This window comes from Bufo gargarizans, chromosome 11 (assembly GCF_014858855.1).
Source record: "Bufo gargarizans isolate SCDJY-AF-19 chromosome 11, ASM1485885v1, whole genome shotgun sequence".
Lineage (NCBI taxonomy): Eukaryota > Metazoa > Chordata > Amphibia > Anura > Bufonidae > Bufo > Bufo gargarizans.
This window is the reverse complement of record NC_058090.1, coordinates 52,926,685-52,944,683: the sequence shown is the minus strand read 5'-3', so window position 1 is coordinate 52,944,683 and position 17,999 is coordinate 52,926,685. Positions and strand designations below refer to the sequence as shown.

Sequence of the window (17,999 nt, the reverse complement as noted above, 5' to 3'; positions counted from 1 at the left end):
ATCCGATTTTTGAGGTTTCATGTGGCTAAAAAAATGTTGCTTTTAATCTGGATTTTATGCCCCATTCACATACCAAAGATTGGGGCTAGGTGCTTGAAAATTTGATCATCTGCAGGCCTAAGCAACACCTGCTGCTCCCTCGATTTGCATGACCTTATAGCTTGTCTAAGGATAGGCCATCAATATGAAAATCCCCCCAAAAACCGTTAATGTTCTCTGCGCTCTATACAGTTGGCATCCTGCTCTCACTACCTGGATTGGAGCCAACTCCGATTCTGACAGTTTAACCCCTCAGATGCTAGTCAATAGCGACCTTGGCTCCCTCTGTCCTACGATCAGCACTCCATGAACAAAATCACAGGGGGCTGAGTACTTGTCATAACAGGTCTGCCATGCCCCAGCCGTCATTATATGCTGCCTCTGGTGAATGTAACAGATTGGCAGCAGCGCAGCCTAGTATTAAAAAAATGGAAATCCCGGTATCAAAAGTATCGATTGGGTATCGACATTTCGATACCCGCAACAACCCTAGTACAGAGGTATAGAGGTAATGATGTTGCAGCACAGGAGTAATCTGCTGTGAGCAGCAGGCCAGGGCTGTTATGGGGAGGGGGGATCTGTCTATGGCGGGCACTGCTATGGGGAGGGGGGATCTGTGCACTGTTATGGGGAAAGGGATCTGTGCACTGTTATGCCCATAACAGTGCACATATCCCCTTCCCCATAACAGTGCACATATCCCCTTCCCCATAACAGTGCACAGATCCCCCTCCCCATAACAGTGCACAGATCCCCCTCCCCATAACAGTGCACAGATCCCCCTCCCCATAACAGTGCACAGATCCCCCTCCCCATAACAGTGCACAGATCCCCCTCCCCATAACAGTGCACAGATCCCCCTCCCCATAACAGTGCACAGATCCCCCTCCCCATAACACAGTGCACAGATCCCCCTCCCCATAACACAGTGCACAGATCCCCCTCCCCATAACACAGTGCACAGATCCCCCTCCCCATAACAGTGCACAGATCCCCCTCCCCATAACAGTGCACAGATCCCCCTCCCCATAACAGTGCACAGATCCCCCTCCCCATAACAGTGCACAGATCCCCCTCCCCATAACAGTGCACAGATCCCCCTCCCCATAACAGTGCACAGATCCCCCTCCCCATAACAGTGCACAGATCCCCCTCCCCATAACAGTGTACAGATCCCCTCTCCATAACAGTGCACAGATCCCCCTCCCCATAACAGTGCACAGATCCCCCTCTCCATAACAGTGCACAGATTCCCCTCTCCATAACAGTGCACAGATTCCCCTCTCCATAACAGTGCACAGATTCCCCTCTCCATAACAGTGCCACCCACAGATCCCCCTCTCCATAACAGTGCCACCCACAGATCCCCCTCTCCATAACAGTGCCACCCACAGATCCCCCTCTCCATAACAGTGCCACCCACAGATCCCCCTCTCCATAACAGTGCCACCCACAGATCCCCCTCTCCATAACAGTGCCATCCACAGATCCCCCCATAACAGTGCCATCCACAGATCCCCCCCCATAACAGTGCCATCCACAGATCCCCCCCCATAACAGTGCCATCCACAGATCCCCCCCCATAACAGTGCCATCCACAGATCCCCCCATAACAGCGCCATCCACAGATCCCCCCATAACAGCGCCATCCACAGATCCCCCCCATAACAGCGCCATCCACAGATCCCCCCCATAACAGCGCCATCCACAGATCCCCCCCATAACAGCGCCATCCACAGATCCCCCCCATAACAGCGCCATCCACAGATCCCCCCCATAACAGCGCCATCCACAGATCCCCCCCATAACAGCGCTATCCACAGATCCCCCCCATAACAGCGCTATCCACAGATCCCCCCCATAACAGCGCCATCCACAGATCCCCCCATAACAGCGCCATCTACAGATCTCCCCATAACAGCGCCATCCACAGATCCCCCATAATAGTGTCGGCCACAGATCCCCCATAACATTGCTATCCACAATTTGTTTTAATATGGCCTTGGAACATAATTTTTCAAGTAAAATCATATAAACCTCTTCGTTTTGTAATTTTTGTGTTTTTTCCCGATTAATCGATTACATTATCGACAACTAATCGATTATTCAAATAATCGTTAGCTGCAGCCCTACAGTGATGTTACAACATTGTGATTATACAAACAGTGATGTCACATGCAAATATAATAAATATATTATGTCACAGTACAGGAATAATGTAGTGATGTCACAGCACAAGTAAAAAATACAAAAGGTACTGCCACACAGAAGTGATGATTCAAACAGAAGAAGATGTTACCATAAGGCTCCATAGTAAAACTTAGAATGGGGTCATACCTTTTTCATTGCACCGTACATACATTTTATCACTAACTGCACCTTATGTAAGAGTATCAGAATATGGCAACACAAGGCAATCTTTAAAAAAAAAAAAAGTTAATTTTTTTTTATATATATATATATATATATATACACACACACACATTTAATATCTCCATAACTGTACTGACCTGCAGAATAGAGTTGTTTTTACCGTGCAGTGAACACCGGATGGATGAAACAGTAAAAACAATGGAGGAATTTCACAGTTTTTTCACAATGGCATCCCATAAATTATATAATACAGAAGCCTCGTCGGCTATTTCGACAGAAAATAAAAAAGTTATGGCTTTTGGAAAGTGGAGATGACAAAAAGTGCTGCTGGGTCCTTAAGGGATTATTACATTAGGACTCCTATAAAAGGAGTCTTCCCATCAGGACAACACCTGTCGACGTGCTGTATTAAGTGATATGGACATCTCATGGGGGTCCTATGCTTGGCAACTGTCTTTGAACCAGAGTGGATAGCCTTGAGAAAGAGGCAGCTCTCGCTCTGCCAGACTGAAGCAATCCATGTATTACATGGACATTAAAGAGACTGTCTGGTTTTTGATGACTTATCCTTAGGACACCCAGCACCCCAACAATCAGCTGTGTGAAGCTGATAGGTCATCAATATCAGAAAACTGGACAATCCCTTTAATCTGGATGTTTGATGTGTATTTCCTTTGCAACAGTTCTTTGCAGCAGAAAATCTGCATGAAATCCGCAACAAAACCACACCTAAATCTGCACTATTTGTTGTGCTTTTGATGCTTTTTTTTGTGAATTTTGTATAAGTTTTCTTTTGGTGTGGATTTATCGTTTTATGTTAACAACCCCATTGAAGTCTGTGGGGAACACTACATAAAATGCAGACTCACACAAACAATTGACCCTTACGGCAGGTCAATTTCCGTACGGAAGCAAAAAATCTAAGTGTAACTGAGATTTGACAAATCTAATTAACTTTGCTGGTACTGTATTATGCGTGGAAGAAACGCACATTGTCTGCATCAGGTGCGGGTACCCTAAGTAATGTAAAATAAAAGTTTGAAAAACATCCAAAAATGTATAATCTGTTGAGAATTATTAAATAAAATTCATTAAAAATTAAATCATTAAATTAAATCAAACTCACGTCTAACCATGATCATTCTCATGGCGAGGCTTACAAAGCATCGATCATTACTGGCTGAAAATAGACATGACCGCATATCTTGCTTAGAAACAAAACATTCTAGGAAAAACATACATGAAGAATTAGAAGGGAACTATTTTACAGAAAATGATCAAGTCACGGTTGCTGTTTATTGACGGCAATGGCCACTCAGACTTAATGATGCCATGAACCGACTGATGTACTGGGAATGCTTGCACTGTCTCCAGGGGCCAAATAATTAAATTCTAATTGAATTTTCATTTTACATCATTAGCCTCTGATTTTTGAAGCAGCATTATCTTGTGAATGTAATTTTTTCATCATATGCTAACCAATACCTAGTGTTCAAAACTAGTGTTTCTATGACTTGACATGCGGATACACACTGTTATCATGGCTGCTGTGCGCTGGTCTACTCAGAGCAGAATGGTCTCTACAAGGCAAAAAATAAATTAATCAGCAGAATAAACGGAGAGAGGGCTCAGCCAAAAAGCTCACAATGGCGCACAGCTCCTATCTAATCAATGGCTTTCGAAGTCATCTGCATTGTGTCACGTTACACAGCAGCCTGGGCAGAAGCCACATTATGAAGGTTTTATGGTCCTATCAAACTATTATGCCCAGCATGTGCCTGCTGACATGCAACTAACTGGAAGAGAGGTCCCGACAAAAGATCTGAATTTTTAGGATCAGAAACAGCATGAACACATGAAAATTCATGAGACCCGCACAGAGTTACTAAAGCGCAGCAATTCCGATAACACACAGTGTGATAATGGGGGCACCTTGGAGAACTGACCCAAAATAAAGAAAGGATTAGAAAAAAAGTCCTTGAGTGAAATGCATAAAACAGGCTGATTATATACACTGCCTGTCCAAAATAGCCTTTAGCTTTGATTACGGCACGTATTCTCTGTGGCATTGTTTCGATAAGCTTCTGCAATGTCACAAGATTTATTTCCATCCAGTGTTGCATTAATTTTTCACCAAGATCTTGCAAAGCCTTCTCCAGCACATCCCAAAGATTTTCAATGGGGTTAAGGTCTGGACTCTGTGGTGGCCAATCCATGTGTGACAATGATGTCTCATGCTCCACTCTTTCACAATTTGAGCCCGATAAATCCTGGCATTGTCATCTTGGAATATGCCCGTGCCATCAGGGAAGAAAAAATCCATTGATAGAATAACCTGGTCATTCAGTATGTTCAGGTAGTCAGCTGACCTCATTCTTGGAGCACATACTGTTTCTGAACCTAGACCTGACCAACTGCAGCAACCCCAGATCATAGCACTGCCCCCACAGGCTTGTACAGTAGGCACTAGGCATGATGGGTGCATCACTCTGGTACAGGGTAGATCTGGACTCATCAGACCACATGACCTTCTTCAATTGCTTTATGCTCCCTAGCTGGTTTTCTTACAGCTACACAGCTGTTTAGTCCCAATCCCTTGAGTTTCCTTCGCATTGTGCATGTGGAAATGCTCTTACTTTCACTATTAAACATAGCCCTAAGTTCTACTGTTGTTTTTCTTCTATTTGATTTCTCCAAACGTTTAAGTGATCACCGATCACGATCATTCAGGATTTATTTCGCGCCACATTTCTTCCTCGAATACGATGGGTCCCCACTATCCTTCCAGTTTTAATAATGCGTTGGACAGTTCTTAACCAAATTTTAGTAGTTTCTGCAACCTCCTTAGATGTTTTCTCTGCTTGATGCATGCCAATGATTTGACCCTTCTCAAACAGACTAACATCTTTTCCACGACCACAAGATGTGTCTTTCAACATGGTTGTTTAAGAAATGAGAAGCAACTCATTGCACCCGTTGGGGTTAAATAACTTGTTGTCAGCTGAAAGATAAATCACCCATGCAGTAATTATCCAATAGGAGGCTCATAACTATTTGCTTAGTAAAATCCAGATGGCAACATTTTTTTTTTGACAGGCAGTGTATATACTAGACATTAAGCCTGTTACAATAACGGGCACTAGACCAGTGCATAAACATTAGTAGGAACAGTCTATATTAAATGGCAAGGCTACGGGTGGCACTGACTGGTGGCCGAGACGGCTGGCACTGACTGGTGGCCGAGACGGCTGGCACTGACTGGTGGCCGAGACGGCTGGCACTGACTGGTGGCCGAGACGGCTGGCACTGACTGGTGGCCGAGACGGCTGGCACTGACTGGCGGCCGAGACGGCTGGCACTGACTGGCGGCCGAGACGGCTGGCACTGACTGGCGGCCGAGACGGCTGGCACTGACTGGCGGCCGAGACGGCTGGCACTGACTGGCGGCCGAGACGGCTGGCACTGACTGGCGGCCGAGACGGCTGGCACTGACTGGCGGCCGAGACGGCTGGCACTGACTGGCGGCCGAGACGGCTGGCACTGACTGGCGGCCGAGACGGCTGGTACTAACTGGTGGCCGAGACGGCTGGTACTAACTGGTGGCTGAGACGGCTGGTATGTGACGCACGGACAGTAATGGTGGCCCTCCGACGTGGAGAGCACACCATAACCTGCGAGCGGTGGCGGTAATTGAGCGGCACGCAGGTGTGAGCGGCGTGTGACAATTGGTCGGTTGACACTTTGAGCCTAGAATATGGAACCTTTTCACAAAATTCTAATTTTAAGCTGCAGGAATGCAATTCCTTTTAACTTGCATTACTGAAATAAATGGACTTTTGCACGATATTCATATTTTTCGAGTTTCACCTGTATTACATTACATAATTTACACCAAATTTATGAACTGTTGTTTACAGCTTTTTGACTTATTTGCACAACAGTTTTGACAAAAGTTTCAATAAGTTGTTGGGAAAGAAAACAGAAGTATCAGACTTAAAGGGGTTGTCCAGCTGTTAATATTGATGACCTGTCGTCAGGATAGGTCATCAATATCCGATCAGCGGGGGTCCAACACCGGGCACAGCTGTTTGAAGAGGAGGCGGTGCTCCGTGCGAGCGCCGCTTCCTTTTCATTACACTGCACTTTGTTTTGGAAGTTCAGTGTAATACAAGTACTCATTTCATTCAAGTGAATGGAGAAAGTGCTTGTAATTACACTATGCCACATCTCCACTGGAGACGAAACGTGGTGTAACCATGAGTAAGCGGCACTCACAAGGAGCGCCGCCTCCTCTCCAAACAGTTGAACGGCAGGGATGCCAGGATGCCATGTGTTGGACCCTCACCAATCAGATATCGATGACCTATCCTGGAGATAGGACATCAATTTTAATATCGGGACAACCCTTTAAGTCTAAGGCTTCTTTCCCAACCACTTTGGAGTGGTGTAAAAGTGCAAAATGTTGCAAAATTGTTGTGCAAAAAAGTCAAAAAGTCGCAAATCCCTATTTTTATTTTTGCAATATTTTGAAGCCAGCATTCTGGATTGCATGACTTGATAAATTCCCCTTACAATGACTGTGTGATTGACAGCAGGAATATTACTGAAAAGGCCCTCAGAAACCAATTAAAGCAAGTATTAACTAAGCTTTATTATTAAAATGACATTTAGACTTTGTGTCATTTCCTATTACATTAAATTTAGCAGAAAGTCATCTGTTTTAGTACTGATAAATCCTAGCACTAGGCGTTCAACTAAAAGCTGTGCAAAGATAACTTTACCCCTCACCAAGAACACCCACTCTACAATAAATAAGTACATTTGCTCGGCCACCACCTGGGAAAGGCTTTTAGTAGTTTTTCCTCTATGCAATAGAATATTTTTCAGAAGTTTTAATACTTTGGGGTTTTCTTTACCACTTTCTTAGATACATAAAGGGGCAGAATTACAATTACCATCTAAGGCCTCATACACACAACCGTATGTATTTTGCGTTCAAAATGGATAAATTGCCAGTTTTTCATGGGCATTTTGCATCAGTGTGTCCATCTATTTTATATGTGTTTATCCATTTTTAATGGCCTTTTTGCATCCGTTTTTTAACTGCCATTAAAAGCGGCCATTAAAAACAGATTCATTTCATAGGTTTAGTGTATACACAATTCCCCCACGGTGCCCCCCAGTATAAAGGATGACCCCCATAGTGCCCCCCCAGGATAAAGAATGGCTCCCATATTGCCCCCAGTATAAAGAATGGCCCCCATATTGCCCCCCAGTATAAAGAATAGCCCCCATAGTGTATAGTATATATAATTTACCCTTGTGTGCCTTAAGTAATTATAGTGCGGAAACCTCTGCCACCCCCCGGTAGTGCCATCAATTTAAAAAATAAATATTCACCTTATTGAAGGGGTTCTGCACTTTGTTTAAACTAATGATCTATCCTCTGGATAGATCATCGGCATCTGATCGGCGGGGGTCCGACACCCGGGACCCCTGCTGATCAGCTGTTTGAGAAGGCAGTGGCGCTCCAGCAGCACCGCAGCCTTCTCACTGTTTACCGTAGGCCCAGTGACGTCACGACTAGTATCACTGGCCTGGGCTAAGCTCCGTTCCCTTGAATGGAGCTTAGCCCCGCCCAGGCCAGTTGATACAAGTTGCAACGTCACTCGACCTGCGGTAAACAGTGAGAAGGCAGCGGCGCTGCTGGAGCGCCGCTGCCTTCTCAAACAGCTGATCAGCAGGGGTCCCGGGTGTCGGACCCCCGCCGATCAGAAGCTGATGATCTATCCAGAGGATAGATCAGTTTAAACAAAGTGCCAAACCCCTTTAACTTAAAAGCAAGGGAATACTTACTTTGCACTGGAGGCACCAGGACCTGATGCTCCCAGCGTGGGGCTGCCAAACAAGTAACCCCTAAACCTTTGTTTTCACATAGTGTACCAATTTTTAATGGTCGTTAAAACAAGACCATTGATTTCAATGGGTGTCCGTTTGGCTGTGAAAATGGGCAAAAATAGGAAATGGCTTTTTTGACGGCTGCTATTCACTAGCTGTTAAAAAAAACGCCCATGTGACTTTCTTACTGTTGTGTGAACGAGCCCTAAAGATGCATCAGATTTATCATCCAGCATCAGCCACTAGGATAAATTTGCTGCATTTTCTTATTGCCTTTCTACATTTACTCTATCTACAAATTAGAGAGGATAAGTAAATGACCCCCAGTGCTTTATATCACTTTTGGTTTTGAAAAAGGTTTTGCATCAGCAAAAGGTTAAACCTAAGGGGGGACGTGGATGTTTGTTCTTTTCTCTTGGGATCTATTCTAACACTATCGTAGGTATATCTTACCTATAACCTTTACAAGTCATATTGTGGTCTGTTCACACATGTATTAATGGGGTCCATTGGACCTTTCTGGTATATTTGCAGCAAGAAAAGCACAGAATGCTGCACTGTTTTTGCAGTAGAAAATACAGGAACGTGCATGGACCCTTAAAGTCAATTAGTTCAGTCCCTATTTGCCGGTGCTCTTTTAAAAAACATATTTCATACTGTCATGTTTTTGCTGAAAACAGAACCATGAACCTCGTGAACTCAGCCTTTGATCTTGACTTATGTAATGCCTGTGTTGACAACCAGTGAATTTGTTCTGTACAGGAATCAATGATACTGGAGCATTGGTGGTATGAAGATGATAAAGATCATGTATTAGACAGATGATGAACCCTTAGAGCAGGAGTGGGGAACCTTTTTGCTGCCAAGGGCCATTTGGATATTTGTAACATCATTCGTGGGCCATACAAAATTCGCTATATTTGGTCAAACTTATAAATGGTTTGGGGTAAGTTACAGAAATTGCGCTTCAATAAAAAAATAAAAAAAAATAAAGAACACTGTATTTTTGCAGCACAAAATAGCACCTGCACTAAATATATTACATCTAGTACAGGTGCCATTTTGACCACACATAGCCTAATTTTTAAGTTCAGAATGTTTTATATTTAGTTCTTTATTTGGCATTAATGGCAGGAAGCTCATCCCAGGGGGTCCAGAGAGGGGTTCACCCAGCTTTCATTCTCCCTGCCACTGTCCCTACCTCTTACTTTGCAACGTCCCTGCCTTTGTCCCTTTCTCAGCCTCAGATATGCCCCTCACCTTCATTAGCCTCAGCTCAAACTCCCATCAGACCTCCCAGCCTCAGATTAGACCCCAATCAGACCCTCCCTAGCTTCAGATCAGACTCCCATCAGACCCCCAGCCTCAGATCAGACCCTCATCAGAGCCTCCTAAGCCTTAGATCAGACCCCAGCCTCAGATCACACCCCATCAGACCTCCCAGCCTCAGATCAGCCCCCTTAAGACACCCAGCCTCAGATCAGCCCCATCAGACCCCCAGGTTCAGATCAGCCCCTATCAGACCCCCCCCAGCCTTAGATCAGACCCCCAATAGGCACCCCAGGCTCAGATCAGACCACCAGGCCTAGACCAGACCCAGATCAGACCCTCCCCAGCCTCAGATCAGACCCCCCCCAGCCTCAAATCAGACCGCAATAGGCCCCCTAGCCTCAGATCAGACCCCCACCCTCAGATCAGACCCCTATCAGACCCTCAGCCTCAGATCAGCCCCCCAACAGACCCTCCCCAACCTCCATTAGCCTCAGATCAGCCCCAATCAGATCTCAGATCAGACACTGTATGTGTCAGGACACAGTGCGGGGCTGGAAGAAGACCAAGGAAGGTCAGGACAGCCAGTGCAGTTCTCACATTCCTGTGCCTCCCACATGCTAATGACCGCTTCCATCATGGAAGCGGTCATTATCATTTTCACAATATGTTCTGGGAGGGGGCCACATGAAATGATCCCGTGGGCCACATACGGCTCTCGGGAGATTCCCCACCCCTGCCATAGAGTAATTAAAAGAAAGGAAGTTACTCAAACCGTCTAACTCTGAAGACAGCGATTGGCTACAGCTGTCATGTACCGTATGCCACGACAATGCTGCAATTTGTAAAAATGCAGTGACAGGAGAATAAGATCAGTGCCAAAGGGAAACCATGCTGGATAAATTGGGGAGCATAACATGTTTTTCTTTTTTAGGCTACTGGAGAGCTTGTCCTCTTTAAGGGGCATCGGTCAGCAGATTTGTACCTATGACACCGGCTGAACTGTTACATGTGCACTTGGCAGATGAAGGCATCTGTGTTGGTCCCATGTTCATATGTGCCCGCATTGCTGAGAAAAATGATGTTTTAATATATGCAAAGAGCCTCTAGGAGCAATGCGGGCGTTACCATTACACCTAGAGGCTCTGCTCTCTCTGCAAATGCTGGGTCCTCTCCATTGTGATTGACAGGGCCAGTAAGTGTAAATGTCAGCACGGCTGGTCTTGTCAAGTAAAGGGGAGAGGGCGCAGCAGTTGCAGAGAAAGCAGAGCCTCTAGGTGTAATGGTAACGCCCCCATTGCTCCTAGAAGCTCATTTGCATATATTAAAACATCACTTTTCTCAGCAATGTGGCCACATATGAACATGGGACCAACAAAGATGTCTTCAGCTGCCAAGCACACATGTAACAGGTCAGCCAGTGTCATAGGTACAAACCTGCTGATAGATGTCCTTTAAGTAAACAAGACTGCTAAAAAAAAAGCAGGTCCCTGGGGCCGCCCAAGGATTGACCCCCCCCCCCCCCCCCATCATTGACGTAAGAAAAAAATAATATATAGAAACTTTAATTACAACAGGTATAGCTCTATGTTCAGATAAGAAGTAGCCTAAGTATATTTGTATACTGTAACCCAGAAGAAAATTTATAGCTGAAGGCCTGGTGAAATCCTCTTTTTTCCATTGTTTCTGCACCTTCTATAAGATAGATGTGAAATGATTATCACATTTGGAAAAACAAGTATATTTGGTAAAGTGCTTAACTGAGTGCTATCCTTAAATAACACGTGTGCATCCTGGCACTGTGGCAGGCAATACTAACCCCCAACAGATTCTAATGATAGATGAAAAGAGAGCAGGAAGGAAAGTACATACAAAAAAAAAAAAGAAGGTGGCTGAATGGTTTCTAAAAGCTGACTGTCAATGCATATGACAGCTGGGAAGCACTTAGCATTGTCAGAGCCGAAGTGTGGAGGGAAAGCAAGAAGGAGATCACCAAACAATGCAAGTACCTTCATGAAAGAGCAGGTCTCAAATTCACTGTGTGAAACGGGGAGGAAAAGTAATTCCATGTATGAAGGCAAAGCCATAAAAACAGCTGTAAAACTAACAATAACCAGATTACAAAATAATACTTTCAAACGCTAATCTAAATAGGGAAAGTGTGTCTCCTTGAAGTCAGGTCTCAGCTAGACAAATGGATTATTTTTTGAGTGGCAAGAAAGGGCAGGTTTCCGTAAGAGAGAATGGTATTAAACATTGTTATTGTTTCTACTGAATTACTAGATTTTGCTAATTTGTGACCTGATAATCTTGTCTTTCCAAGCCTTTGCCTCTCTTGGCTTTCACACTCTCATAAGGGTCAACTTTGCCCTGTCACAGAATTTCAAACCTGGCATACATAGAGCCGGAGAATGGGAATGACATGCGCCAGCCTCGGGCAAGCAGCTGCCCAACTAACCCCATAAGACCAAGTAACATAATCCTGAAGCAGGAAGAAGATTCTGCATTGTTCTATATTTAGTATCTGACAAAAGTGATGGCAATCGGAAGAGACAGCATGGGCCGTGCCATGTCCCCGAAATACCCGTATCAACGGCATCTTTCCAACAGATGAAGTCAGCAAGTTAGAAGAGACAATGGCTGTGAACAGAAACCAAACATGCCCTGCCTGCAACTCATGGCCATCGGATATAAAAGAGAGTCATTCGTTCTTGGCCTTGGATAGTTCCAGAATAAGGAATAAAGGCATTTTCTAACCCCTAATATTGATGCTTGAAAGGATAATATGTCTTGACTAATATGCTGTTTTAACCCTGAGTCGCTTCTGCCCATCTCGTCTTGGCTACATCCTCAGCACTATGACGTTTCATACATAAAACGACTGCAGCAGCAAATCGCTGGCCATAGAGGTGACGTTTAAACTTGCACGTTAACGCTGTGTCCAGTGATCAGCTACAGTGGTCAAAGACAGAGAATGTCCTATAGAGTCCAAAAAGGGGGTATATTACCAGACATCACTACCAAAGTACCAGTGTCTACTTCATAATTGATAGCGGTCACACAGGTATGTTGGCTAAAACATACTTGATAAAATTATCTCTGTCTGCAGCCACCACTAGGGGGAGCTCCCATCATCTCAATAATAAATCTAGTTTCATTAAGCACCCCTAGTGGTGACTGTAGGAATTTTTTATTGAACTATATGATTGTGTAAAGCAGAAGTTCCCAACCAGCAATCAAGTCACATGTGGCTTGTGACTCACTGTGGCATGGCTCTCCACTGTAAACTTGAGTTATGGCTATGTGTACTGACATTGGACAGGTTGGATGGTATGATAATAGAGTCAAATGTTTGCAAATTCATGATTTCTTGCTTGTCCACATTTAACGTCACTTCTCAATTTCTGAGTTGAATGTGGCTCCCAACCATTGCTCAAAGTGGAAAGTGACTAACAAAGTACGAAAAGCTTGTCAAGCTTTGATGTAAAGGGCAGCAACAGAATCAGAGATGTATAGCAGAACAATAAGACCATCGACCCCAATACAGATATATTATGAAATTAATCAGCAGATCATTTTGGACTTAATTCATAATAAAAATACCTAACTGTATGTATTTAATGAATATGAACTACTGCTCCATGCTTTTGAGACCTTTCAGTTTTCTGTACAAAGCAAATACAAAGATTACTTGTCAGGAAAGGGTTTTTTACATGTACATTATGTCTAACATGAAAGATCATCTAATGTTGGAAATTTGGGGGTATTCCAGTTAGAACAAGTTTTCCGCTATTCACTGGATAAGGGATACACTGACGAGCAAAAGGGTAACAATGTTTTGAACATTTGACTTTCAGGCTCTATATCTCACCATCCACTACAGCTTCCAACGTGAGACTACCATCATTTTATAGACAATCATCTTGGCTAGCTCATACATAAATTGGACTTGCAACTATTTAGCATATGATTAGTTATGCAGATTCTTGTCATATAACTGCATTGTTACTATTTAGCGCCTAAAATTCTAAATTTTAATTATTTTGTAAATCCATCTTTGGCTTTCAACACTGCCTGAATCCTTCTAGGCTCGGTGAGATTCAAGTATATCACGACCACAATCTGTTCCTAGGTCTCTTCTAATATTCTCTTCTAATATTCACATTCCCAATGTTGGTGCATACTGGTCAACTCACTTGGGTACGAATACAGTTTTTTCTTCAACTCTGCCCACAAGTGTTCGATTGGGTTGAGGTCTGGGGACTGTGGGGGCCAATCTAGCACCTCTACTTCATTGTCATTGAACCATTTCTTCACCAATCTCGACGTATGCTTCGGGTCATTGTCCTGCTGGAACACTATGTCGTTCTTTTCATACCCATATTACTCGAGTGGACGAAATAACTAGTCTTGTAGGATACTCACAAATAGCTCAGTATTGAGACCACCATTGATTCTGGTCAAGTATCCAACGCCTTTGACTGTGGAACAACCCCATATCATAAGGCTTCCGCCACCAAACGTGATAGTTCCTTCAATTTCTCGAACCATTAGCCTCCTTTTCCCTTGTTTCTTCCAGACCTATTTGCACTCATCAGAGCCCAGTCTATTGACCCAGTTTCATCGCTCCAAATCACCTATTCCCACCTGTTCACTGTTCATACTTTTTCGCAAACTCAAGCCAACACTTCTTATGACGATATTGAAGTCGAGGCTTCATCACCTTTTTTCAGGCCACCATTCCACACTTGTGTAATGCGCGTCGCAGGGTGCTTGCATGAACGTCTCTGATTTCACTATTCCAAAGCATACAAACAACCTCCACTGCCGTGTTTGTCGCGCCAGAACTGATAGACCTCTTTCTTGTGAATGGTAATGGTCAAATCCCCACGGTCTAACAGTTATTTCCTATACAGTATATAGAGGATATCTTACTCATACCTGGTATACCCCTTTAAATGAAAGCATTAACCATAGCATCTTGTAAATTTCTTGTGGCAAGCACAGATCAGTACATCCTAAATGTGAGATGTGAAAGCACTGTAGTGGGGAATTTTAAAATGGTAGCAATGTGCAGCAACGTTACTGAACATCTGTACGGTGCAGCAATAATGGCTTTTCATTACTCCACCAGGTGCAGACTGATGTTCTCCAAATATACTGAAAAGGCTATTTCTCAAATTAAAAAAAACCTCACTGATACATTGTTTCCTTGCAGACGCTCATGTTCTGCCAAACCACAATATATTGTTATTCTCTATTTTGTAGTCATCATGGGATTATCTATTTCTTAAAACAAAGAATATTTCTTTCAAAAATTCCTAATTTTTCAGCCCAAATCCTGTGGGCACATGGCAAGCAATCAGGTAAATGCCAGCTTCTACCTACGCACTTTCAGGAACATACAAACCAAGTACTTAATGTGCTTTAAAAAATAATACATTGTCTATCTGCACAATATTAACCTTTCCCGACCCTCTGATTTTGAGCCTATAAGGACATACATGGGAACATATAACAGGCTTTATTCAAAGAATACTTGGGTTTATAAAGCGCTAAGTGCACCAACCTGCAGAACTTAGAAGAACACCGTAATCCGTCCCACGCTGCAGCACTTCAGTTTCCGCCTCCTTCTCTGCCGCTTCGTATCGGCCCCAGTTAGAAAGGACTTTCCTCCTGGAAAACTCTGATGATTGCTCTTCATGCTCTTGGTGCTCAGCAACATCATTTCCTTCCTTTCAAAAGAAGAAAGCTTAACGTCAGGAGATTCATCGAGTTACACTAAGACAATACAGGTATGTGGCATATTTAGCGCGATCAACAGAAATATCAAGTGATATTTACTCATCAACTAGAACACAAAATGTCCGGTCTTTTACTTTTATACATCTGCCGTCTACCCTCTAAAAAAGAGCATTCAAGAAACCATAGAAAAGCACCAACAGCAGTAACTGGGGTAGGCAAGTCCTTAGCAAAATGTTCTAGAGCAGGGATTTTCAGTATTTCTCAACCCTTCAACCCTCTAAAAAAAATAGCCTTTGAGAAGCTATAGAAGAACACCAACAGCACTAAGTAGATAGGACAATCCCTAGGGTTCTAGAGGAGTGCTTTTCGGTATTTCTCAACCCTTCAACTATCTAAAAAATATCCTTTAAGAAGCTATAGAAAAACACCAACAGCACCAAGTAGATAGGACAATCCTTAGGGTTCTAGAGCAGTGAATTTCAGTATTTCTCAACCCTTCACTCCTCTAATCCAAAATAATACTTCTAAGTATTCCCAAGGCTATAATCATACACTTTGCTGCTCTAGCATGAGAGCAGTGCAAGTACCCACTAGAGACAAGACTTGTACCCCGTAGTTGTACCACAGGTTAACAATCTGGGCTCCGTAACCACTTGCTCAGGATCCACCTCTGGTTCTCAAGCTCCGGTAACATTACTAGAACCTGGCAATAAGGTCAAAACTACATCACTGGCAGTGAACCTTGATTGTGTTATTAATGGTTGTTCCCTTCTAATATTCAGGGTGGCTCATCCTCACTTTTCACACTGGGAACAGTTTGGTGACCTACAAAAAGTAAGGCGTTCTGTTCCAGAGTTTGAAATGTTCTCCTGATAAGTAATAGCACTCACTAGCTTAGTGTAGAAAATAGGTCTACAACATACAGATGTAGCCAACATTATCTTGACTGGTTTAGTACGTTAATGCAACAAAATCGCATAACAGTAATACAAATTGTGTTAAATTGACCATCCTAGTGTGCCTGGAGTCAAGATAACGCTGGCTACATCTGCATTTTAAATTATTTCAATGTAATAATTTTCATGTAAAAATAAATAAGATAAGGCTTCCAACACATCTTGTATGGTATTAATGCAAGGTGATTATGTTTTAATGTGGGTTACTACAGGCGTTGTGCTGTTACTTGACGGAAAAAAAAAAAAAAGGGATACGTAACCCTGTGGCTTATTCTACTCCTTATGAAAGTATAAATTTTGATTTCAGGTCTGAATTGTGTAATTATCATCATTTAAAGCAGACTACTATGTAAAGTAGTGAACCCAAGCTCCGAGTGAAACCTTGAAAAAGTGCAATTACTGCTTAGTAGCAGGGGTTATTCAGTTTGGACAATCCCTTTTTGTTAAATGGGTCATTCACCTGACCTGGGGGAGAGGGGGGCTGGAAGTAAGGGTTCAATCACCCTACAGCAGTACCACAGTGGAAATAAGGCATCAAACAGTTCTCATTGAAATGGATTGTCAGCGTAATGCATGAACGTGTCTAGGTCCTCTGAAATGAGACACACTTTGTAGCTTCTCTCTAGCAAGGAGGGTCCAGAATATTGGAACTGCATCTATTTCATAAAAGTGTGTCAGAAAGTGGAAATTTGAATAACTATTTGCTTGTGTAGACTACAGATCAGTGGGAAACCGTACTGTCATTTTGACTTTAAAGGCTATGTACACCTTTGGAGTCAATTTTTTTTTATTGATTGCATGTAACTTATTTTTGGCTAAAAATCATATTTTCAATTGGCCTTTACTAAAAATATTGAGCTGTTTAATCACAGAGGATTAACTGTTTTTCTAAATGTGTGACTGGTACTTTCACTTTGTGCAGGTCATCGAATTACCCTTATTTCTAAACTGCTGAGAGGTCACAAACTGTTATTTAAGCCACATTCTTATCAGTAAGATAAGGATTGAGCTATAATGTGTTTATGATGAGAGAGAGCAGAGATAAGGAGCCCGTCTGCTCCTCAGATGACGGAAAGGACAAGAAATCCACAGGCAGCTAGTAGAGCTCTGCACACAAAAAAGGATTCCATATGGTTAATAAAGACCAATTGAAAAAATGATTTTTAGCTCAAAATAAGTATAATGCAATAATAATAAAAAATTGCCCCCAAAGGTGTACATGGCCTTTAAAGTAGCTTGCTGTATGAATGGGTAAAGCATTCTTTAATTCTTGTCTATTTTCTGACTTGGATTTGTTGACTGTTCTGCCCAGCATGTTGAGGAGTTATAACAGGTTTGCCTTTCCTACTGTAAAAATGACAGGTCTGTTCTGGGGAAGAGTGAAAAGTAGTATAAGTTCAACAAGGGAATGACCAGATGTAACAGAGTGAGGCTACTTTCACACTAGCATTTTTGCTGGATTCGGCAGGGTTCAGCAAAAACGCTTCCGTTACTGATAATACAACCATCTGCATCCGTTATAAAAGGATCCGGTTGAATTATCTTTAACATGGCCAAGACTGATCCGTCATGAACTCCATTGAAAGTCAATGTGGGAAAGATCCGTTTTCTATCGTTTCAGATTGTGGCAGAGAAAACGGATCGATCCCCATTGAATTGCATTGTGGGTCATGACGGATCCGTCTTGCTCTGCATCTCAGGATGAAAAGCAAACTGCAG

At 43.1% G+C, this 17,999-nt stretch overlaps 1 protein-coding gene across 1 annotated transcript in view; it reads right to left on the bottom strand.

Moving 5' to 3' along the window:
- AVEN (apoptosis and caspase activation inhibitor) overlaps positions 1-17,999 on the bottom strand; it is a 510,520-nt gene that overhangs the window by 457,860 nt on the left and 34,661 nt on the right. Inside the window, exon 2 of the mRNA XM_044272420.1 lies at positions 15,149-15,314. Within this exon, the coding sequence (XP_044128355.1) occupies positions 15,149-15,314 (166 nt within the window). The remainder of the gene's footprint in view (positions 1-15,148; positions 15,315-17,999) is intronic.